The sequence below is a fragment of the Rousettus aegyptiacus genome, unplaced genomic scaffold, assembly GCF_014176215.1.
Source record: "Rousettus aegyptiacus isolate mRouAeg1 unplaced genomic scaffold, mRouAeg1.p scaffold_m13_p_6, whole genome shotgun sequence".
NCBI classification, from domain to species: Eukaryota; Metazoa; Chordata; class Mammalia; order Chiroptera; family Pteropodidae; genus Rousettus; species Rousettus aegyptiacus.
Window position 1 is genome coordinate 102409605 of NW_023416309.1, and position 24264 is coordinate 102433868.

The 24264-nt window shown below is 46.0% G+C and overlaps 1 protein-coding gene across 3 annotated transcripts; it reads left to right on the plus strand.

The window, feature by feature from the left end:
- Positions 1-192: 192 nt before the first annotated feature.
- Positions 193-23383, plus strand: MYL4 (myosin light chain 4). 3 transcript variants are annotated; one of them, XM_016139853.2, is made up of 9 exons: positions 193-305; positions 4406-4507; positions 12288-12444; positions 15280-15307; positions 19714-19863; positions 21377-21550; positions 22059-22136; positions 22668-22714; positions 23217-23383. In XM_016139853.2, exons 3-8 carry the CDS (start codon positions 12322-12324, stop codon positions 22694-22696), a joined length of 582 nt encoding a protein of 193 aa, XP_015995339.1. In that variant the 5' UTR covers positions 193-305; positions 4406-4507; positions 12288-12321; the 3' UTR covers positions 22697-22714; positions 23217-23383. The 3 variants fall into 3 exon arrangements, with proteins under 3 accessions (XP_015995339.1, XP_015995338.1, XP_015995341.1); XM_016139852.2 differs by lacking the exons at positions 193-305; positions 4406-4507 and adding an exon at positions 11594-11633; XM_016139855.2 differs by lacking the exons at positions 193-305; positions 4406-4507 and adding an exon at positions 11999-12055.
- The last annotated feature ends 881 nt before the right edge of the window (positions 23384-24264 follow it).

Genomic DNA, 24264 nt, shown 5'->3' on the forward strand with positions numbered 1-24264 from the left:
TCCGCGCGGAAGACGGACGAAAAAGACCGAAGGAGACCGGAAATACACGAGGTGAATCGGCGGAGGAGGAGACCGTTGCCGGAATTTGTCGAGGATTGCCGGGGACTACCGAGTCTGACCCAGCGCGCATGTTCCTCTTCTCGGCCACGCCTTTACTCGCGTACGCCACGCCCAATTGCCACTCTTGGCTGGGCCACGCCCAATCGGCAACTAGCGAGCTGGGCGTGCGTTGCCGGAGCGGGCGGGGATCCTTACGTGGCCCGGCTGCAGTCTCTATTCTCCACTCAACCTTTCTGGATTGATTGGTGCGTGGTAGAAGCAAAGGGTAAAACTCGAGAGTTTGGGGCTGACTTTAATTAATCAGGAAATATTTGTCTATTGAGTTTGTCATTCATCCATTCCAGTAATACCTGTTCATGGCTCAGAGGGAAACAGGAAATTTAGGATTGCCACCCTCCAAAATTTTAGTATGGCACCTGTCCTCAAGGAGATTACAGTCTGTATAAGGGTACAACAATGTAACAAAGTGCTGCTACCTTATGTGATGCTCATTTTAAGTGATGTAAAATTTAAGAAGAGAGGGAAATTAATTGGGATTAAGATGAGAAACTTTTCACGGAAGAAAAAAGGGGGACATTGGGCTTTGAAGGATGGTTAGAATGAGAAGAAAGGAGAATGTAGTAAGTGAAGGGAAGCAGAAATGAGATCTATCTGGAAAGAGTTAAGGCATTAACTGGAAATATTAGGTAACCAGATCATGGAAAATCTAAGAAGGCAGGCAGAAATTTTTATTCTTGATAGGCAAGGCATTCTGGTGTGTTGGAAAGAGTGTGGGATTGGAAAACCAGAGGATTGCTTTTGAATTTAATCTCCAGCACAAACTAGTTTTAGGTCCTTAGGCAAGTTACAACCTTTCTGAACTATTTAGTCTGGGGGGAAAAAAAAGTGATCAAGAGAATCAAATACATTAATGTATGCGGCTCTAAAAGATTTCCTTTCTGTTCCCTCCCCCCAAAAATGTGTGAACCAGAGAACTGGTAAAAGTTTGTTTTTGAAGGTTAATTTTCTAGTCATAACATCTCAAGGCTAGATATGGTAGTCACGGTATATACCACGGCATGGAAATTTCCCTTTCTGTTTCTCATATTTTATGTGGATGAAAGCAAATTAGAATGGGTCACTCTCTTCTTTTGGGTGCTGTTGGAGGGAGGTTTTTTTTTTTTTTTAATAAACACCAGTTGACGGCTATATCCTCCACCAGCCATCTTGCAGTCACTGCTTATGTAATTGTAGCCTCATAAAGGGTAGGTGCAAAGATGATTTTCTGCTGCCCTGTGCCCTGTTCTTTTAGCAGGGTTATACTAGATGAATTAGAATGGGAATAGTTTTCTACACTGTCCAGCATGGTAGCCAGTAGCTATTTAAAGTTTAGTTAAAATCAAGTGAAATTAAAAATAAAGTTCTTCAGATGCCTTAGCCACATTCCAAGAACTTAATAGACGTGTGGCTAGTGACTCCCATATATTGGATAGCACAGATATAAAATATTACATCATTGGTCTGATTGAGACTGAAAGTTCCAAGATTCAAGAACTCACATATTTGGAACCTGTTGCTAGCTGCAACTTTGGTCTCTCATCAGTCAGTAGTCTAGCCCTAGCTTCTTGACTTGGTGCCCGGCAACCAAGAGGGCGAAAATGGGAGTCAAACCCCCATCATTTCTTTTTGGTTAAGACACAGAGCCAGCCAGCATTCAACTAGAGGTGAGATAGACTCCACCTCTTGTGAGGAATGACTGAATGACACTGCAAAAAGCATATGTGATGGGAGAATTTGACAGCTGAATTGTCTTTGTAAATCTACCAGTTTAAGATGAGAGAATCTGGTAGTGGAAATGGGAAAGGAGGGATAAGATATTACTCTTAAAATTTGATATATTTAACTGAATACAACAATTCAGATTTATTCTAAATAATTGAGAATGCAGTAGGGTTATTGTTTTTATTATCTGGACAATCCTATTAAAGTAGACCAAAGTTGTATTTGCGTTTTTTGGCAGTCACATGACACTTTGCTCATGCTAAGTTTGTGTTCATTTTGCGAACATAGCTCTTTTCCACACAGCATGCTGCCAACCCCAGTCTTGTACTTGCACAATGGATTCTCCTAAACGTAAATGTAGGAACTTAAAACACAGGATACACGAAGATGATATTTGTATGTGTGTGAAAATGTGTATCTAGAGTCAGCATTTAAAGAATTTGTGATGCTTGGCACTCTGGCTTTTCAGCTTAGAATTTGCCTGAAGCTTTTTTTTTGGTCCCCTAAAAAGAGGTATCTCTTTTCTCACTGTTGTTCACTGGGCTGATACGTCTGTTGTGATTTTCTACTCATCCAAAGCAAGGCCGTATTGTTTGAAATGGTTCTTTGATAGGATCTTTTAGAGGGTTTTTACTTCTTCTATTCCTCATTGACCTGCTTAAACTCACCATCCAGCAAGCAGTTGGGCATCCTGCTGTCATTCATTATCCATATATGTTAACTGGTGAGTGGGGTTGGGTTACAATAAGCCTTCCAAATATAGTAAATTATCTCTTCCCTTTAACTTGCCTCTTGGTCTGTTTCATGTTCAATCAGAAATGGAGGCCTGCATTTAGGAAACTATTCAAGAAGCTAGACAGGGTATCTTTGGAAAGATGCAGGTACCACAGAAGCATAGCCCAGAGTAAGTTTAACTCTTCTTCTGAATTCTTTCAGTCCTCCTTATCTGTACCCTTCTTTTGTCGCTGTTTCATTTTACTTTTTCTCCTCCTTGTGTAACCTGACTCTGAGACTCTTCCCCCTGCTCCTATTTTTGCTCTGCTTGTTAAAATCAACCCTTTCCTTTGGCATCTCTGATAACACAGTCTCCTGGTTCTCCTTCTACTCCTCTGTTCCTTGTCACTTTCCTTTGCAAGTTCTCTAATGTTAGATAGCTTCAGGGATCTGTTCTAGGTCTTCATCTCACCCTACATGTTCTTGCTGAGCAAACCTATCCATTCTCATAATTTTCATCTGAAATTATTTCAAAATCTGTATCTCCTGCCAGACTGCTTTTTGGAACTCCAGACCCAAATGCCTAGTTGTCAACTGGAAGTCTCTATCTGGATATCTCTCAGGTACTTTGATCTGAATGAAACTCCCATTCCTCGTGCTTGAAATATTTCTTATCCCAGTTCAAGGCATCACCATCTTCTCCACGGCCCAAACCTGAGACCACTCTCTTTAACCCTAACATCTGGTCATAAAGTTCTAAATATACTTTCATGTCTCATCCTGCCTCCAGGTTTACCTACCTCCAAAAACGAGTCTGCTCATGTCAGGACTCCCCTTCCTAACCTCCAATAGGAAATTCCCAATTCAGGATTTCCCATTGTTCTGAGGATATAGTGCAAACCCTTTAACATGTCTTACAAGGGCCTCCATGATATTACATACTTAATGTTTGTATCCCTTCAAAATTCGTATGTCGAAACCCTAAACCCTATCATGGCTGTATTTGTATATGGGACCTCTAAGGAAACAAGGTTAATGAGGTCATAAGGGTGGGGCCCTGATCTAACAGGATTAATGTTCTTATTAGAAGAGACACCAGAGAGTTCCCTTCTATTTCTCTACCACCTCCTCTTTGCATATACTTTGAGGAAAGGTCATGTGAGGACACAGTGAGAAGGCGGCCATCTATCTGCAAGCCAGGAAGAGGGGTCTCCCCAGAAACCAAATTTGCTAGCACCTTGATCATGGACTTCTAGCCTCCAAAACTGTGAGAAAATAAATTTCTATTGTTTTAAGCTGCCCAGTCTATGGTGTTTTGTTATAGCATCTTGAGCGGACTAATACAGTTGATTATTCTATGTTTCGTCACCCTTAGGAAAGGCCAAATCATTGTTCTTGTTGCTCTTTGAACAGCATTATATTTAGTAGATGCTTCAAAAATATTAACTGAGTGATTAAAGTGGAAGCTTTTATACATAGCACTTCTTCCTAAAATAGTTTCCCTTTACTCTTTAACTAGATGAGTTCTACTCATCCTTCAGGCCTCAGCCTTAATATCATGTTCTCAGAATACCTATGTCCTACTTAATCTAAATGATTAGCTCTACCCTGTGATTCTCTCTTAACAACACCTTTGTTCTTTTCCTTCATAGTATGTATGGTAGTTTTAATTATATATTTTTAAATATAAGTTCCACAAAGGCAGTGTCTTTGACTTACTATGATGTTCTCATCACCTAGCAGAGTGCCTTGCACAAATACAAACACTATTAAAATATTATATCTAATGATTAAATGACTTGACTACTTAATTTTATCTCTTATTGGTCATAACCTGATTTTTTTTTTTTTTTTGATTCTTCCTTTCTAGACCTGGAGAACATGCTGGCCTTGAAAATAAATCTTTAAGGGATTTAAAGTTAAGGCATTGTCTGAAGTGGTGAGTCTAATCAGAAAATGCATCTTGGCTGAGGTGAGTTCTGAGGTCTGCTACATGGCCTGTGGCTAGGAGGGGTAGGCAGACTTCCAAAGCACAGGGAAAAAGATAAACTGTAAGCAAATTAGCTTGCCTGGAGAAAAGGCTGTGTAAGCTTGGTTGAATTGGTGGTGTTAGAGATAGTTGATAAGCTTTGGGTTCTAGGCTGATGACTTTAGATTTGATAAAATAGACCTAGGGAGCTGATAGTGGTGATTTAGCTAGGGAGTGACCTCATGAGAATGGAATTTGAGAAAGATTATGCTGACAGCTGAGGATTATGTGAAATGGAGGTGAGAGCAGGGGCTGGGAATGCAGCAGAGCCTACTAGGGAGTCTAGGCAGCTCTAAATTTGCATTACCCTAGGATCCTAGATGGTTGAATCTGAAAAAAGATGGACATTGAAAATAGTTCTGAGTTATTGATTTACAGTGAGTAATATTCTTATCCCATTCTTTTGCCTTAGGGCATTTGAATTCTAACTGGAAGGTTGCTTGGTGAGTGTATAAACAGAACAAAAAGAGTGAATTGAATGATACTACTGGCTGTTATCTCCTTTTTCTCGGAAAGGACATATATGCCTGACTACTAGATAAAAATATCTATATCATTTGGGGAGGATATCAACCAAATAATAGATTTCTCCTTTTCTAGGGAGACTTTCATTTTTCTCTGATTGCATAGCGATGGATTAAACACAGACTTGATTACATTCTAGTCTCGAGGATACACTACAGTTGGCTTGAATAGGCTTTGTTGTTGTTGTTTGTTTTGTGTGTCACAAATACATGATTTAGGAACTAGGTAATAAGATGGGTTTAAAATATACTGAGGTTGAAGGGCCTCAGGTGAGAAATGTCCAAATGTCAATTGAAAATGTGAAGTTTGAACAGTTTAGAAAAGAAGTTGGGTCTGGAGATAAAGATTTTTCAGGTAGAACTAAATGCATTCTTTTTAGTTATATAATATTTTGTAATACCTTTGTGAGAGTATTGATCATTATAGAAAAACTGTTTATATATCTTCATCCTCCATACCAGACAGTGAGCTCCTTGGGATGGCCTCTTATTCACTTTAGTAACGGTACTTACAGGTCGTAGGTGCTCAATTAGTGGAATAAGTGAGTGAGAGTAATCTGAATAGAGGAGAGGAGGGTCAGTGGCAGAACTCTGGTATTATAAGAACAGCAGAGAAAGCCACAATATCTAGTCACAGAGAAGTCACTGGTGGAGCACTAGAGAGGAAGTCAGAATTCAAGAAGTAAAACAAGTTGGTGGAAAGGGAAACCAAGAAATGAGAATCATCTCTGGTGTTCAAAGCACACCCTAAATGCTGAGTAAAAGTCCCTGCTAAGGGTTTGAGTTTCTTTACTGAGAGTTGTCCATGCCAAGGGTGCCAGGCCAGCTCTTTCAGTGATGCCTTTTTGCTTCCATGCTCGTTTGGGGTTCCAGCCTCTCCCCGAGGGAACCCCTATCAGCTCTACCAGCAACTATTGTCACCTTAGAGGAGAATCCTGGGTTTTAGTCCCAGGTCTGCCATGACTCACAGTGTGACCTTGGGCAAGTCATCTCCTTCTCTCTAGGACTCTAAAGTCCCTTGCAGCTGTCAGGATGTCTGAGGGAATGCAGTTTGGATGACCGGCGAGGATTCCGACTTGTTCTCTGCTGCTTTTCAACTATGAATGTCTTTGCCAAACACCAGCTGTCCTGCCCTCCACTTTAGATCCTCAGGCGGAACTGCACCCCACCTGTTGTTGGGCCCCTCCCAGTGTCCTCCTCCCAGGGTTCGGTTTACAGATGTGTCACTAGGTGGCACTGCCTCGGTTGCAGCAAAGAAATTAACTTCATTTTGGATGACGGTTGAGTGATTAGGCCAAACCTATGTAGCACTCTCCACCTGTGCTAAAGCAGGGGAAGAAATGAAGTCTGAAGGGGTGGTTTAAAATGCTCAAAGAGCCAATGATACCATGGTCCCTGAAATTTCAACTTTAGACACAGTTCCACTCCTTTTCTGCCTTTTCATTTGGTGCTCTGGGCCTTAAGGGTCACTGAGACTTCAGGTATTTGTTGCTTTTTTTTCTCCTTCTTAGGTGGCAAAAAAAAAAAAAAAAAAAAAAAAAATATCATAGATACAGAGGATCAGGTTAATCATGCTCCTTGATGTATAGCCTTCTTTCACCAATGGTGCATGCAAGGCCTCTCTTGTCTAATTTTGTATTCATTCCCTTTTATCTCATTGCCCCATCTCATCCAAATTCTGCTCATGTTGGGCAACCATCAGGTATTTTTAATGTGTACGTTTTTGTTTGTAAGTGTTCTTGAAAAATGGGTAATGCTTCTAGTATACATGTATTTAAATTTTTTTAATAATGTTTTCTTTCACTCAGTTTATCCAAAAGTTATCATTTCAACATATAATCAATATAAAACTTACTAATGAGAAGTATTCATTTGTCTTCAAAATCTACAGTGTGTTTTACCACATATCTCAATCTGGATGCTAAATGTTCATCAGATGTACTTGATCTGTATTTAGATTTTACAAAATTCACAGTTGAAAAAAAGTAGATTCACATACCTAAGTTGTTCCAAATATGCATTAAAATTTTTGAATAGCTCAATAAAGTGCCTCCAAAATCATTTTCCTTTAACATTCGCATCCAAACTGACAAAATTGTTCCATCTGTCTTAGTAGAATTGATTTTACTTGGAAGTAAAAGCATATCAATTTCAAAACTACTTCCAAGTTAAATAAATTCACCAATTCTTGTGTCAACTCAGTGTTACTAACATGAAATTCAGGGAGATATTACATAAATGGAAAAACAACTCTTAAATTTATTAATACACAATAAAACATTTAAACTTCCTTGTCATTTTTGCAGCCAATTGTAATGCTGTTGATTACAATTAAAATCTTCTGCGTATTTATGTTAGAAAATATACATTGATTTGCTTCTCGAGAGGTTTCAATTTTAGCATACCTTCTTGTATCTATCTTGTTAAGTCACAAATCAGCATTTTCTTTCCGATGGACTTCAATTTCAACCTCAGGGAGGCACCTCCTGATTGCAGTTCACCTGCCCTGGGAGTTTCGGGAAGAGAGGGGAAACAACTGTTAAAGTTTGGTTGCCCACTACCTGTTTTCATTTGCTTTTCACCAACACAGAGCATCTTCAGTGCCCTGAAGTTACCCTTACCGGCACCTGGATCACAGGTCTGAGTCACACAGGTGGCAAGAAAAGAGAGATGAGAATCCCAGAGCCCCTCTTCTTTTTTGTCCCCCTGCAGCCATGCCTGGTCACCTCCTGCCCGAAACCAAAGCTGCCCCTAGACCACACACACACCAGTTCAAAACAGGGCCTTCCCCTTTACCCAAGAGGTTTCTCACAGTTTTCTTCATATGTTGGTATTTTCTCTTTATAATTCTTCCACGGATGATCTTGGCAGAGGGAGCAGCAGTCACACTGATTCAATCGGGACTCAAGTTTAAGGCTTTTGAGCACTTGCTCTGTGCTAACACTGTTCTAAGCATGTCACCCACATTAACTTGTTTAATTCTCACGACCGCCCAATGAGGTAGTATCAGCAGCCCCATATTACACACGGGAAAACTGAGTGAGAAAGAAGTTAACTAGCTTGCCTAATGAACTAATGGAGTTGGGACTCTAACCTAGGCAGGCGGCGAGCCCGGGCCTTGTAGCACAGCTTGATTTACCCAGTGCCCTCTATGGACAGAATAGTCAGGGTGTTGCCCAGTGGTGTCTAGCTTATGAGACACTGGCCAGAAGGACAGGCGTAACTGGCCAGGCCCACTGTCAGCAGCATTTGATCCCAGGCAGGAGACTCTACCGGCCACCTCTCAGGGCAGGACACAGGCCCTGCGTGGTTAGAGGAGAAGTAAGGAGGATGGGCAAGTGTGTGTACGCCCAGCTCAGATGAGAGCTGACATCATTTCTCCTGTGTGTTTGCCTTCGAATTTGACGTGTGGTGTAAACTGGTTGGTGTAAAATCTGGCCTGTGTTTTCCTTGCACTAAGTTTGAAGTCCTTCCTGCGGAAACATTTGAGTGGGCTGGAGCCAACCCTGGCTTCGGAACCACAAGATGCCTCCTGGGCAGTTGCGAGGCTGCCGATACCTGCTACTATACTTGCCTCTTCACACTGGTGCCTCTTTCTTTCTCTCTTCCTTGCCTTTGCTCTGGTTGGTCAACATGTATTGGGGGGTAAGACCTGGTCATAGCTCTGGGAAGGATACTCTAGGGGTTTAAGATCTGAAGATGAAAGTCAGAGACCAGGAAGCAGAATGAGGACCGTGAAACCTCTCATTCCAGCTACTGGGCTCTCATAGACTGTGAGCATCCTGAGTTTGAGTTGTGACAAGGTTAGTATTGAGTATCTTGATTCTTGACACAGGGCTCTTTCTGGGAAAGAAAGAGCCGTTCTCTTCTAGTCACTTCTGAAGTGCCAGACATTTTTTTAGCTGGAGCTGCTTAAAGAAAACTAGAAACTGATTTGAGGGGCATCACCTCCACCACTGGGGTGAGGCGGAGGCGCTAAGGTTTCAGGCTGGGAGACTCATCTGCTTGTTGCTGACAGTGGGCTGCCTGGCTCCAAGGCTTGCTATATTGCTTTCTAAGCCACAGATATTTCGCACAATGGATACCCAGCTGCAGCCCTTCCCCCTACTCCATTCCTTTCCACTTCTGCCTCATCCCTAAACCCACACCTTACGCCCTCGTTAGCCACTGCCACATTTTTGTCCCTCCCACATGTGGGCCCTTCTCCTGGAATTTTTTTTTTCTGGGCAATCTGAGAACCCTGAGGACATCTCTAGCTTCATTTGCCTGGGGGTGTAAAGAGAAACGAACAGCTATGAATGTTTTCTATGTGCCACAGATGGCTTGTGGTGCCTTAGTGACTTTATTTCATACAAATCCCACAACAACTTGAGAATGAAATGTGTACTTTGAGGGTCCTGAGGGGACCGGGCCCCAGGTTAGGATAGATGGCAATACCAGGATTCAGGCCTATGCTTGTCACATCCCTTCTGTGTTTCCGAAGCCCCCAGAGCCCCATTCAGCCTTCCTGGCTCTGTGTGTGTGTGTGTGTGTGTGTGTGTGTGTGTGTGTGTGTGTGTGTGAGAGAGAGAGAGAGAGAGAGAGAGAGAGAGAGAGAAGGAAGAGGGAGGGAGAAAGGAGAGGAGAAAGAAAAAGAAAAAGAAGAGGGGAACAAAAGGAGTGGGAAGGACAACGTTCCAGGACAACGCTCGCTGTCGTTTGAAGATCACACTTATTCCTGGAATGATTAGAATAACTTTTTTTTTTTTTTTTTTAACAGTAACGAAACATATGAGAGCATATCATTCAGTGGTTATTTTAAAACTTTTAAACCACGGAATCATTTAGTAGAAAATGACCGTGGGATGCCTAGTACATAAAGCACACAGGAGTGGTGTTGACTGACGTGGCAGGGGGCGGGGGAGCTCCAAGACCTGGCTTCTCTGTGTGGCTTGAGCTGGAAGGAAGTCAGGGAGCCTTGGGTGTCTGCTGAACACCATTTGAAAGCCAATTATCTTTCATTTTAGAGATAAGCAAGCTGAGGCCCAGGGAGGGGAAGTGGCTGGCCAAGTCAGAACTAGTGTCTGGGACATACATCTTCTGGCCTGTAGCTTTCTGCCAAACCCACAGGACACCTGGTCCAGGAAGGGGGTGCAGGTGGGAATAGAGAGGAGGGAGAGGCTGGGCTTCCTCTTTCTCCTTCCTCGTCACCAACAACTTGAGCTTCCAACCCTTCTAGGACATGAAGTATTCAGGGAGCAGACAGACAGAGAAAGAGAAGGATGCAAGCAGAGGCAGGTGACCGGATATCAGAAGGAAGAGAGATGGGAGGCAGAAGTGAAGAAGAGGTGAGGGGAAGGAGCGAAAGAGCCTCCAGGCCAGCCCAGGACCAGGACTAGCCTAGGGTCCGGGCCCCGGTCTTGCTTTAGTATTCCCTCGGACAAGTACTTGCCCCTTTTTCTGCCTCAGTTTCCTTTAAAGCCTTCTCCACCCACAAGCAGCGACACCATGTAGGCTACAGAAGAGGCGAGATGGTGTCAGAGCACTGCGCACGGGGCCAGAATGAGCTGCTCCGCTCTGGCTGTAAATCGCCGATGTCTTCAGGCAGCTCCAAAGCCTCCCTGGGCCTTAGATTCTTCACCCACAAAACCAGATGGGACGGGGTGATCTCTGAGGGCCCTTCAGGTTCAGAAAGATCTGGGACATCGAGCCTGTGCTGAGGGAGCCTGAAAAAGGGGCAGATGTAGGCTCCAGGGCATCTGCAATTGCAGGTTTAGGAGCTAAAAGGGACCAGGCATTATGTGGTCTAGCGATCTGGTTTGATAGGTGAGGAAACTGGGCCTGGAAAGCCAAAGTGACTTTTCTGCCTCTCTCGGCATCATTTCTCCTTTTCCTCTGAACCATCTAGTCTCAGGATTCAAAGCAATCTTGTGCAGCAGATAAGCTTTTTGATGTTGTTTTTCTGAACATTTTATTGACTTTCAACATTTTTTACAAAACAGCCCATGCTCGTTATAAAAATTTCCATTAATACAGGAAGTGAAAAAGTGAAAAAACGAATTGCTGTTATCGTCCCATCCTGACCCCCTAGGTCTCCAGGGGTGTCTCCTGTTAACTGTTTAGTGTGTATTCATCCCGACCTTCCCGATGAGCATACAAACATGGGCCCCCTCCATAAATGGGATTATAATATCAATTTTTCAAGGGTAAACTTTAGAATCAGACACTCCTGGGTTCTAATATAGTTTATAGCTAGTTAGCCCAGTGAACTTTTTACTTGTTACCATTTTTAGTTTCAATCTCCCCATGTGTACGATGGGAGTGATAATAATATCTACCTTATAGGATCGTGGTGAGAATTTAGTGTGATTTTTATATGACTAGTACTGAATAGTGTGTGGTACACACACGCACACATATGTTCTGGGGGCACAGACTGAGTTAGCAGTATAGTGAAGACGAGACTCAGTTTCTGACATTTGGTTTTATCACCTGTCTGTCTGCCTTTCATCCTCATCTCCTGGGCACATATTATGTGCTCTGTCCTTCTCAAATGAATGAATGAGGTTGGTGAGGGTGATAGATCTAGGGGTCTGAGGTCTGTGGAGTTCCTGGGTGCCTCCTCTGGAAGATGCAGGGTTCACCCTGCTGATTGTGAGGGGGAGGGACAGGGTGCGTTGGCTGGACCAGCTGTTGCTTCAGGGCTCCAGGCCTGAGAGTTGAGCCTCAGGGCAGAGCCGAGGCCCCAGAGTGGCTCTCAGCTTAAAGGATCTTAACTTAAAAGGAATGTGCAGTGGGCTGCCTCTGCTCAGGAGGGGCTAAAAAAAGCCTGACCCTCCCCTGGGCTTTGTGTGAGGGTTATCAACTGCTCAAGCCAGCTCATCTCTCTGGCTGGACGCTGGCATTTCTGAGAGGGCCTGTTTTCCCTGCCCCTCTGGGTTTTCACCAATTGGCAGAAAGGGGTCAGCCTGTCCCAGAGGTGGAGGCTGTGAGTGTGAGGTGTGGGGGGAGCGGGAGGGGACTGGTAGCCCCAAACCTGGTGACAATACACAGTTGTCAGCTGTCCCCTGCTGGTGTTTCTTCCTTTTATAGTCAGCAACAGTTGCTCTTGCTCTCACCCAGCCCCTCTGTGGGGGCTCCTGCCCAGAATAAAAGGGGAGGGAGGCGGCCCAGTCGCCTATCTCGTTTTCCAGGCTCCCCATCTCTCGATTCCTTCCTAGGTCCCACCACCACCAAAGATCTCAACAAGGCGACATGCCTCCCAAGAAGCCTGAGCCTAAGAAGGAAGCGGCCAAGGCAGCCCCTGCTCCGCCCCCAGCCCCTGCCCCAGCTCCTGAGACCCCCAAGGAACCTGCCTTTGACCCTAAGAGTGTAAAGGTGAGTGAGCCTCAGCCATTGGGAAGTAGGTGGAGATGACATTCAAGAACTTATTTGCCTGGAGCTTAGGGATCTGCTTCGAGGAGACTGGGCTGGGGTGAGGGCTACAGTGTCCACGCCCCCACACGCAGTCCCACAGGGCGGTGGAGCAGGCGTTGGGGCTGGGAAGGGGTGTTTTGGGTTGTTGGCCTTTCTCCTTGAGAACAGGTTTCTGCCCTGTCTGAGGAAACCCTGCTCTGTCACCCCAAACTTACGAAGCAGAGTTGGGAATGGCAGGGAGGTGCAACCAACCGATGATCCCGCCTTTTAAAGGCATGGTGGGGCCGTTATGGTGGAGTAGAAGAGACTGACTCTTTCCTCGGGGGTAGTATGATGTCTGTATGGAGAAGACACACAATGATAACTGCCATGTGACTTGGAGTAAGTGATGTACAAGCAAGGGAGCGTGGTCCCTGTGCCTGGGGCCACTTCATTCTCAAAGACCCTTGTAGTAGGTGGGAGTTGAGGGGGGCGGACGAGGAGGCTCTAGATACAGTGAGGGGAGCCAGTTTCCCTTTCCTCTTTCCTACCCAGGTAGGCCCCTCCTTTTGTGGCCTCGGCCTGTCCTATGTGGAGTATGCCGAGGACTGGCCTGTCCCCGCTGGGACCCTCTCTCTAACCTGGTGCGGGAGCCGGTCCCGCTTTCCTCTGGTGCCCCAGCCCTACTCCCTCTACTCTGCCCTGCTTCCCTCACACTGGAAGGTTCCTCTTTCTGGAGCTGCTGTAGGCCCTGCATGCTGACTCAGCCATTTTAAGCCTCCCAGCTTTCTGGCCCAGCTGTGGAAGGAATGGAACTGGGAGGGGTTGGGCCAAGGAAGGAGCAGGTCAGAGGCCTCTGGAGAGTGAAGCAGTTTTAAGCCTTGGCACCAGAATGTAAGAGGTCAAGTGGCCACTGGTACGAAGAGCTATTAATAACAAGCTGGGAGTGGTGGGCCGCTGGGAATATCAGCCTTAGGTCAGGGCTGGGGGTGGTGAGGAGTCAGAGTAAAATAAGAGCTCGGGACCAGGTTCTGTGACAAGTAGGCAGGAAACTGAAACCCTGAGCTCTCATCGGACGACCCTCCGTGGCCCTCTGAGGATTCCTCCCAGCACCCACAGTCCCGGAGCCCCCGTAGTTGTGCCAAGGACCCTGAGATTGATCAGTGCTAATCTTACAAGAGGCAGGAATTAAGCAGAACTGGCTTGGCCAAGAGATGGAGGCGGTCGCCCCATCCCTGGGCTTGGTTATAGCACACTGGTCCCTGGTGTCTGGGTAACAGCCACCTAGTGGTACTAGACGAGGGCCTTCTCCTGAGCCTATCGCTTTCCTCCATCCACCCCCTCCCTAGATTTCTCCCCTGCTAGTTTCAATTCTCTTATCCATTTCTGGATCTTCCAGTCTCGTAGGTTGTTGAAGTTGCTTTAAACTGGAACAAAAAAAAAAAGTAGATGTCTTCCGTGAAGGTCGTTTTCCCTATTATTTGTACTTAACTCAGTTCCTTTGCTTAGAAGATTCTTTGCTAAAAGATAGGGCAAAAGAAAGTTTAACCACAATATGTGTGGTTCTGACCATGTATTCCAATGTTATGTTTTTATACTAATTACACATATACTCCTGGGACTTAAAGCAAAAAAAAAAGGCAAACTGCACCTCTTCCTCGAGAGTTTGTGCAAAGCATCCTTTGGCCTATTTAAGGAGTTCCTTTAACTTTCTGACCGCCCCACAACCCCCCCTTTGGCAGAGTCCATTCCTGGACATAGCCCCTTCCCAACCCGGTATAACCCCCCTCCCGCTCTCCTAGCTCATTCCAGCCGCCTCTAGGAGTCCTCATTATTGGAGGTCAGCCTGCGATGGGCACAGCGTAGCTCAGAGTTGGGACTAGGTATGGTGGTTCACGAAGAAGTTGCTCAGGGATTGGTGACCACTGCTAGTGGACAGGAGATCTGGGGGGAAGGTAGACAAAGACAATGATGTAACATACAGCTCCTAAGTGAAAATACCTCACGCTCGGTCACTGTCATTCATTTTCAGAGACTCCCACCTTCCTCTTATGTACTCGGATCTGAATTATTACGCATTGTGGTGGGGGAGGGGAGAGAAATCCAAAACTTATTCCTTGGCTCAATAAATATTTTTCGAGTGTCTAGTCTATGCCAGGCATTTCCTTGAACAGTAGAAATTCTGCAGGAACCCTGGCTTCAAGGAGTTGGGATACATGTATAGGCATGACTGGAAAACAGGGAACATTGAGGGTCCACCCAATTACTCTTGCTGTCCCAGAGTACCACAGAGGGACATGTAGCAAGGAGGCATTGGGATGGGATGGTGTGAGGAAAAGCTTCACTGAAGGAGGTGACTTAAGGCCAACATGAGGGAGAAAAAGGAGGTCAATGGTGAAGAGACAGGGACACCCGGAGGGAGAAGAAATGTGGCTTTTGGGACAATCGTGGAGTAGGGAGAATCTGAAGGGATGAGAGTGAGGGCAGCTTATGGCCGCTAGGACAGGGAATTTACATTTGGCCCAAAGGAATTACAATAGGGACTCCACGTGGTTCTGGAATTATCTGGGTACATTTGCTCTCTTACTTGGAGCCATCACTTAACAAGTGTTACGGAGAGAGCTCTGACGGCTGCATCCTTTTACAGCCTGTCAGTTGTGTCCAGTTCATCAGGAGACCGGTGTTTCACTCAGAGCTGTCGGTCCCCTTCCCTCCTCTTCAGTGGCCTGGTGGAGTTGACCTGACCGCAGTGGAAGCCATTTTTGCTTCCATTTGGAGGCCTTCAGCAGTCTCACTGTTCTGTTTCCCTCCCCACAGATAGACTTCTCTGCTGACCAGATCGAAGGTGAGTACTGACAGCCCCAGCTCCGCCCCCACTCGCTCTCTGTTGCACTTCCTGAAGGAAGAGCAGGAGGAGTTGTCATCACAGTAATAGTAATGCTCATCATTATCATAGCAGCAAATTTACATTTGCTACAGGTTTGCTATTTGTTCACTTTTACCTACTACTCCTTACTACTTAAGCATGATTTAGTTCTTACAACAACCTTGTGAGGTAGGGACTATTATCACAATTTACAGGTGATAAAAACTGAGACGCAGAGAGGCTGGGTGGCTGGCGGGCAGTTGGTGGTGGAGCCAGGATTCAAACTCAGGCATTCTGACTCCAGACTTGAGTTCTCAACTCCTCTGCCAGACTGCTGGGAACATAATAGATGCACTGCAAAAACGACTCCCTGTTATGACACCCCCCCGCCCCGGCCCCCGCCGCAACCAACATGTACTATCCAAAATGTTTAGAAGCCCTCCTTTCTGTTCCTGTTATTGGAAAGCCCTTCTTAGGTTATCAGCTTCCTCCCCCCTCATTCTGAATTCTGCCAGGATGCTCGCCCACTAATGGTGGCAGGGCCAATGGTGACTTAGGGTGCCCTAGTCCATCTGTGATCTCCATCAGCAACCTTTCTCTATCTTTGATGAGACAATTTATTTTCTCAGTCTTATATAAAGTTTTATTTAGTGTGGCTTCAAGAAAAGCCTTGTGATCTCCTACCCACTAACTAGATGGTTGCCCCTTGGCCCTTCTTCTATAGGAGTCTGGTGTTTTGAGAATGAAATGTTTCATCGCATGATATCTGCTTTACAGTGGGGGCTCACTGTCATTGTAACTTATTCCTCTGTTTCCCCCACCAAATGCCTCCAGGACATAAAATTATAGGCATTGGAAGGGACCTTGAAAGGCCACCTGACCCAATCCCTTGATTTAAAGCATACACTATATTTAAAAAATTAGACTAATACATGAACATAGTAAAAATATCATATACTACTAAAGAGCAAATGAAAAATAAAAATATTTTCCCTCTCTTTCCTTTCATGCTGATTCCTCTCCCAAAGACAACCACCGTTAATAGGTCTATGTACCCTTTGAAAAAAATATATAGTGATATACTAGTATGTATGTATGTATGTATAACTCTTACATAGATCAAATCATGTGATACATATGGTCCCATACCTTTTATTTCATATATATTTGGATTTAATAATATATATTATATATATGTTATATATACTTTTTTGTTTCTTTTTTAATTTTTAATTTTCAATTAGAATTGACATTCAATATAATTTTATATTAGTGTACAGCATAGTGGTTAGACATTTATCTAATTTATGAAGTAATCCTCCTAATTACTCTACTACCCACCTGGTTATATAATAACCATATGTAGTTCTTACAATAGTATAGTGATTACAATATTATTGAGTATATTCCCGTCTCTGTGACTATTTTGTAACTACCAATTTGTACTTCTTAATCTCTTGACCATTTTCACCCAGCCCCACAACCCCCTCCCCCCAATCTGGCAATCACCAGTTTGTTCTTTATCTATGAGTCCAAACAGTTCTACTTTTTAATTCTCTTAAGCAATTATATAGACTCTCACACATGGACAGAAGTTTTAATTTAATCAGAACTATATTGATAGACCTTTGGGTTGTTTCCAGTTGGAGAATATCAGCATGCTTTCTTTAGGTACCACCCTAGTAGTGGGTCAAAGGATACATACATTTTGAATGATAACAGTTCTTGCCAAATTGCTTGCCAAAAAGCTGACACCAGTTTACCCACAAATAGATCATGAGAGCTGTCAGATGAATTTTGAAACTAGTGAATTGAATCTGACTTCTGTTTTTGCAATACCCCGTGGATGCTCACTTTCAGTTAATAGTCTTGGGTGCTGTGAAGTTCTTAAAATTAACTTTAATGAATTTTAGTGAAATATATACTTCTGTGTATATACAAACACAGCAGCACACAGTAGGACAAGAAAATCAACTAATGATGGAAATATTTTATTTCTCAAATGGGAATCATACTCTTAGCCAATGGGGACAGTCAGTTGCCTCTTTTCTCCACGAAGATTTTCAGGGCTGGGGGCCTAACTCATTTCAGTTTCGTCCCTCTGACTTTGAAGATGTTCTTCCTTGAGTTGGATCTGAATTGTTCCCGCTTTGATTTTACCCCTGCTATCTCTTCATTTGCTCTTTGGCAAAGCTGAAGATGATTTTCTCAGGTCATGCTGGAAAGAACATTTTTTTGGAATTAGGAGACTTTGGTAGTAGCCCTAATTCTGCCACTATTGGTCATGAGACTTTGAGCAAGTCACTTCTTTCAACCTTAATTTTCTTATCTGCTGAGTGAGGTGCTTTTCAATTCTGTAACTCTATTCAACATCATCTAGATACCCTCCACCTATTCAAAGATAGTTATCAAATCTCTTGGTAGTTTATATTCTCCTAGTGATATGGCACACATTTCTTTTATGATTTTTTTTTTTTTTCCTCATAGGATCTAGCTTCTATCCCTTGACTTCCTTTTCTGGTCCTCTCCAGATTTCCATGTCCTTCTAGGAAGGGGTTACCACCATTGCTCATTGCTCTAGCAAGTAGCTGACTACTACAGGCCATTGAGAAAAGGTTTCTTCTGGGCCCATAAGCATCACTTCTCATATACCTCAAGATCACGCTGGCTTGATTTTTTTTTTTTTCTGTAGCAATCCTAATCTTTAGTGTTAAATCTGACTTTTTAAATAAATCTTCTAAATAACTGAAAAAATTAACAAGTATGAGTTCAACCAACAAATTTATATATATTTATTGAGTACTGAATTTGTGCCAGAAACTATACTAGTTATTTTATAAGTTAAAAAAAAAAGTTAAATCCTTTTAACAAAGCCATGAGGTCAGTATTATTTCATTTTTATAGAGGAGGAAATCAAGGTTTATCAAGGTTAGGAAACATGGCCAACGTCACTCAGTTAAGTGGTAAAATTGGGATGAAACTCAGTAAGTTAATACTAACAGCATTATTTGAGCATTTATGCAGTTCATTGTGTTAAGATTTTTTACATAAATTATTATATTTAATTTGAATGTAATTTAAGAACGCTGTGAGGTAGGTGCCATTAACAGAAGAGGTTTATAGATGTTAAATATTTACTTGCCCAAGGTCACACAGCTAGTAAACAATGAAAATGGAATTTGAACTCAATTATTCAGTAATATGAAAGACAAACAGTTTTGTATCTTTAAATTCATAAGATGCCTAATAAAGAGTTGCAAGTAAAAGTCTTGGGGAATCCGCTTTGGTATGTGGAATGATTTGTAAATAACCCATACGCAGCCTCTAAGGAAATAATTGGAGTATTTGGAGAGGACGAGAAGGGCTTTTCTCCTAAGTAGTTTACACATTCTTTGGTTTATGTTGTTAATCTGCTTAGTAAACCATTTCTTTGTGGACAGCATAAGGTAACATCAGTGCATTCTCAGTTTAATTGTCCCCAGTAATAAATTGCTTGAATCCGAATTAGTAAGGGATCAAGGTTCTTTGTAAGGGCCCGGGAGGACCTTAATTCAGCCTTGTGCCCTGGACACCTGTTCCCGTCACTTTGGGGAGTCTAGTCCCTATAGATCTGAGCTGGCGGCAGAACCAGGACACACAGTAATAGCCACCGTTTGTAATTCCCCCAGCAACCCGGTTAGGGACGTTATATCCTCACTTAGGGCTAAGAAAACGAGGGCCCTCAAAGGTTAGTAGTTTGCCCAAGGCCAAGCGCGGGTCGGTGGCATGGTGAAGTTGTCTGACTGTTTCCAGCAGGTCACTTTGTCTAGGCTGGGAGCCCCCTGTCAGCCTGGAGCAGGCAGTACTGGTATGAGCTGACTTTCTAACAGGTCTTATCGCTTTGCAGAGTGCTTCCGCCTCCTGCCCCCTCCTTTGAGGAGTTCCAGTAACTGGGAGGGCCAGGTGGGGGTGGGGCTCGGTCCTGTGACGCACAAGGAGCCCGAAACACCGCCGGCTTCTCCAGCGCTTCTCTGCAAAGTCAACACGAGAACCCGGGAAGCCTGACTCCTGAACCAGGGCTGTTTTCACTTCCCTGCCATTTTCAACAGTCAGGAACCCCACCTACACCAGGGTGGATGGGAGGCGGAGGCAGGGGAGACATTCAAATTATGTGACAACCGACTGATAGAAGAGCTCACAGGCCTAGCGCTAGAACAGGGCACGGAGGCACCAGGCTCCTTCTTTAGTTGTCAGAAAGCAGGGTGGCGGTGGGCTCCAGGGAGAGGCTAGGACGATGGCTGAAGGGAACAACTGAACTGCTCTTCAGTGCGGGCGGACAGGCTGATCGGCCTCCCGCCGCCGCCTTCACCTGGCTCAGGGGCTGCAGCCGGGCCTTCTCTCCGCAGAGTTCAAGGAGGCCTTTTCACTGTTTGACCGGACCCAGACTGGAGAGATGAAGATCACGTACGCGCAGTGCGGGGACGTGCTGCGGGCGCTGGGCCAGAACCCCACCAACGCCGAGGTGCTGCGCGTCCTGGGCAAGCCCAAGCCAGAAGGTCAGCACTGGCCTGGGTTCAGCCGCTCCGTGTCTCCCCGTCGCCCCCGGGGCTCTCGCCCAAATATACCTCCCATCCGCGGCTCTCTCCTGTCTCCCCCGTTTAGCCCTGCAAGATCAGCCTTCTCTCCCCAGGTAACCTGCCTCCCTATTTTGAGAATTTATCCCGAAGTACCGGCCCTTAGCGAACCCTTGAAGAATGTGGCCTGGGCTTGTCCCTAAAGGAAAGGAATGACCTTTTATCTTCCTCTGACACCTTAGGATGCCAGGGACACGGGGCAGGGCTGCTTGGTGGGAATCTGATAACCAACTCCCCACCCCCACCCGTTTCCTCACCCAGGAGCTCTTAGTCAAGGTGCCCAGCACTGAGATGCACTGTGATTATGTGAGTTGCAGCACAAATCATTTGTTCCTGATAATGGTCAGAGCACCAAAGGTTGCAAAAATAAACTAGAGCAGATTCAAGATTAGCCCTGTAATGATGCTCTTTTCACTCGTTTGCATTAGATGAATGAGAGTTTACAAAGTGGCACAAGGGAATGCGCCCCATTGGTGAATGCCGTCTGTCCTGTGAGGCAGTGAAGTTGAGAACTGCGGTAACACATCCTTCTCCGCAGAGCTGTAGGCCCCGGGTGGGACCAGGCAGACCTGGGCAGGAGCCCCCATCAAGGGCGGGCCATCTCTGCAGGCTGCCCCGCCCCCATACACGTCCTCTCCCCTTTCCTTGGTCTGGCCACTCCCCTTCCTCCTCTTGCTACTTGAAGACACCAGTGTCCAGTGAAGGATGTGGGCGGGAGGGAGCCAGAGGACCAGGAGCTTGCCCTGCAAAGAGATCTGGTCACTTCCATTTTGAGGGGTTCCCGGTTATAATAAAAGAAGGAAATGCCAGAATTTGTGGTATTTAACAATGATTTACATCTGTTAAATTGAAACATTTAATGCACTACAGTGTGGGAGAAGTATGCTAGTCTCAAAAAATCTGCAAATTTATAAAAATTACATTGATTCAGAGTAGCTCTGGGCAGTGTGGTCTAGTAATGGGACCCAAATGTAGAGTTATGTAAAATTTTCTTTTTGCAATCCTATCACTTTACCTCTGAGACTGTATGTCTGTCCCGTGTCAAAAGTCTAAGTTGTGAATGTGTGGCCTGGGCTACGCGGTCCTTTGGGCCCTTTGGCCCCTGCTGTTGCCACCCTTAGCTCCCCTGCCTGGCTGGCCACCTGGAGCTCAGAGGGCTGAGCAGAGTCACAGTTCCTTTTCCCATCTGCCCATGTCCTTTCACTGAGTAGACTGCCCCAGAGCCAGCCTCCTGCCTCCTGCCTTGCTCCCATGGGCTCTGTGCCTTCCAGGATCACTGACTGGGTGCCCCACCCAGAAGTGGCTGCAGCTGAGCCCCGGGAGCTGCCAGGCACGGGTCCTGCCAGGCAGAGCCGGGGCGAGGCCCCCTCCTGACCCCTCTGCTCCCCTCGCGTTTCTGCTCACGTCACTTTTTTTTTCCCTGTGCCACCTAAAGAGATGAACGCCAAGATGTTGGACTTCGAGACGTTCCTGCCCATCCTGCAGCACATCTCACGTAACAAGGAGCAGGGCACCTACGAGGACTTTGTGGAGGGGCTGCGTGTTTTTGACAAGGAGAGCAACGGCACAGTCATGGGCGCTGAGCTTCGCCACGTCCTTGCCACCCTGGGTACGCCAGCTGGGCAGAGGTGGAGCCCACGTGGGCAGAATGGAGGGTGGGAGGTGCCCAGGTGGCAGATGTTGGGGTACATGGGGTCCCTGCATCTTGACGATCACATCCCGATCCAGCCCTGTTGCCTTGGGCTCTGCAGGAACTACCTGCCCCAGCTGGGTTTGCTCATCAAGGTTTGGGAGAACAAGAGAGCAGCAGGTTGGCAGAGCAGGGGTGACTGCTGAGGCCTGAGAGGTGGGATGGAGGGTTCTTGTCCTGGGCTTTGCCTCGGTCACCGGGGTCTTGCTCTGCTCACCTGGTGGTGGCCGTAGGCAGCGGGAGAGGCCTCAGGGGCTAGGAAGTGTCTTAAGACCCTTGGCTCCAGTCTCCAGTGCCGTTAGGGGAGGCCTGGGTGACCACTTCCTAGATCAGGGCATCTTGGGCCTTCAGACTTGAGGGGGGTGCTTGGGTTTTGCCTGTCCCTCCTTTGTCATCTGTAATTAAAGGCCCACTGCCCCCCCCCCAGGAGAGAAGATGACGGAGGCAGAAGTGGAGCAACTGTTAGCCGGGCAAGAGGATGCCAATGGCTGCATCAATTACGAAGGTGTCAGGTCACGCCTCATTTCCCTGGGTACCCAGGGATGGGAGGGCGGGCACAGAGCAGGCTGGGTGGGTCTGCAGAGCAGAACAGCACCAGGAGCCAGAGGACACGGGCACCAGATGGGCTTTGGTGAGCTGCTTTTCCATCCCAGAGCAATAGAAGCATGGATTTTGGAGGTAGCTCTGATATACTAGCTGCGTGATCTTGATCAAGTCATCTACCTTCTCTGAGCCTAGTTTTCCCATCTGAGAATGGGGCAATGCAGGCACCTTTCTCAAGGTTGTGGGGGTTAGTAGAGGTAATGTAGCTCATTTCATCTATGTTTTGTGTCGGCACAGAGTGGACACAGAGCAGAGGTGAGGTCTCCTCCCTCTCCCACCTTTTCGTACCAACCCCCAGATAAGAGAAAGAATCATAGTGGGGAGGTTTGAAGTCAGACAGTAGAGAAAGGGTGAAGAGGTTTAAGACGCTGAGAGGGCAATAAAGAGCTGAGTTGGGCCAAGTGCAGTGGCTGATTTCTGTCCTTTTTACCAGCATTTGTCAAGCACATCATGTCTGGGTGAAGGAGACCCCTTGGTGGCGTGAGTACAGCCTCTGCATCCTGGCCCTTTCTGGGGCCACACAGGGGCTTTGGAACAACACCACATGCCCCAGAGCTCTTCTGTCCCAGCCCTGACCCCTGAAGAGGAAACCACAGGGGTCATGACCAGGAGCAGCCCAGCCCCTATGTTTCCTCTCCACTCCTCCCTCCATCCCCTTCCTTCCTGGCCTCCTGCCCTCCCTGGTCCTTGAGCCCTGTCTTCATCCTCATCAGTCACATCCTCCTGCCTCTCCCAGGGTCTCTCAAGGCCAGACCATCCCCTCCCTCAGGCCTGGGGCCTCTTGTAGAGACTCCTTCCGGCGAGAAAGCAAGATCGCAGGTGGAAGAGAGTGTCCCTAGCCTGTGCTCTTGTCCCTGTTCCTCTCATTCCCTCCCCCTGTGCTCCCCTGGGCTTGGCTCCATCCCGATAGGACCCTGGGGTCTGTGATAAGGGGCTAGGTATGGAGTGTGAGATGCCCTTTCCATCTAGCTCTTTCTTTCAGGTGCCTGGTCCTTGGACCTAGCCCTCCCGGGGTGAGTTAGAGAGAGGCCCAGAGTGACTGACTGAGCTGGAGCTGAAGTCCTGGACCCATCACAGCTGAGGTCCTCATGGGCCTGTGGCTCTGCCTGTAAATAAACAGCTCTAGCAAGCCTGGGCCGCATCTCCTGATCCTGACCAGTCTTTGAGTTTGTCTGTCTGTCTGTTCATTTGTTTTTAAACCAATTAATTGAGGTGCGTGTGTGTGCGTACATGCATGTGAGCAAATGTCACCGGGAGGCTCATGTGTATTCTTCAGAGAACTGAGTAGTATCTGGGAGACAAGGGCTTCCTGTGGATCCAGAAATATGAGGGTCAGACACATGCGCAGAGGGCTCTGGAAGGGCCTGCAGTTTGAGGAGTTGTTATCAAGAGTTTCGTTTCCTTCTGAGGCTCACTCTCCACCTTATCTCACTTCTAGGTAGCAAGCAGGAAGAGGGACACCAGGAGTTCTGGGGGTACCAGGGGCTCCTCAAATGGTCCTTTCTGCCGCTGCTTTTCTTTTAAAATTATGCTAAAATACACATAACACAAAAATTTCCTCTTAATTATTTTTAAGTGTACAGTTCCTCATTCCTCCCTCCCCAAGCCCCTAGCAACCACCATTCTACTCTCTGTCTCTATGAATTTGACTATTCTAGATACCTCATATAAATGGGATCATATAGTATTTGTCTTTTTGTGACTAGCTTCTTTCACTTACATAATGTTCTCAAAGTTCATCCATGTTGTAGATGGAATAAGGAAGGCAGAATTGCCCGACTGTTAAGGCTGAACAGTATTCCATCGTATGTACGTACCACACTTTGTTCGTGGCCCTTTCGGTGCAGAGCCCCTGGTACCTGACTCAGCCCTGCTTGTTCTGGACATTTCACTGACTCCCTGCTTGAACCCTGGGCTCCACACCCAGGACTCCAGCTCAAGGCCCTGAAAAGAATGAGGGCACCCAGACCTCAGCCTGGGAGGGCAGAGGGTGGGGAGAGGCGAGCGTGTGTAGGAGAGACACAAGAAAG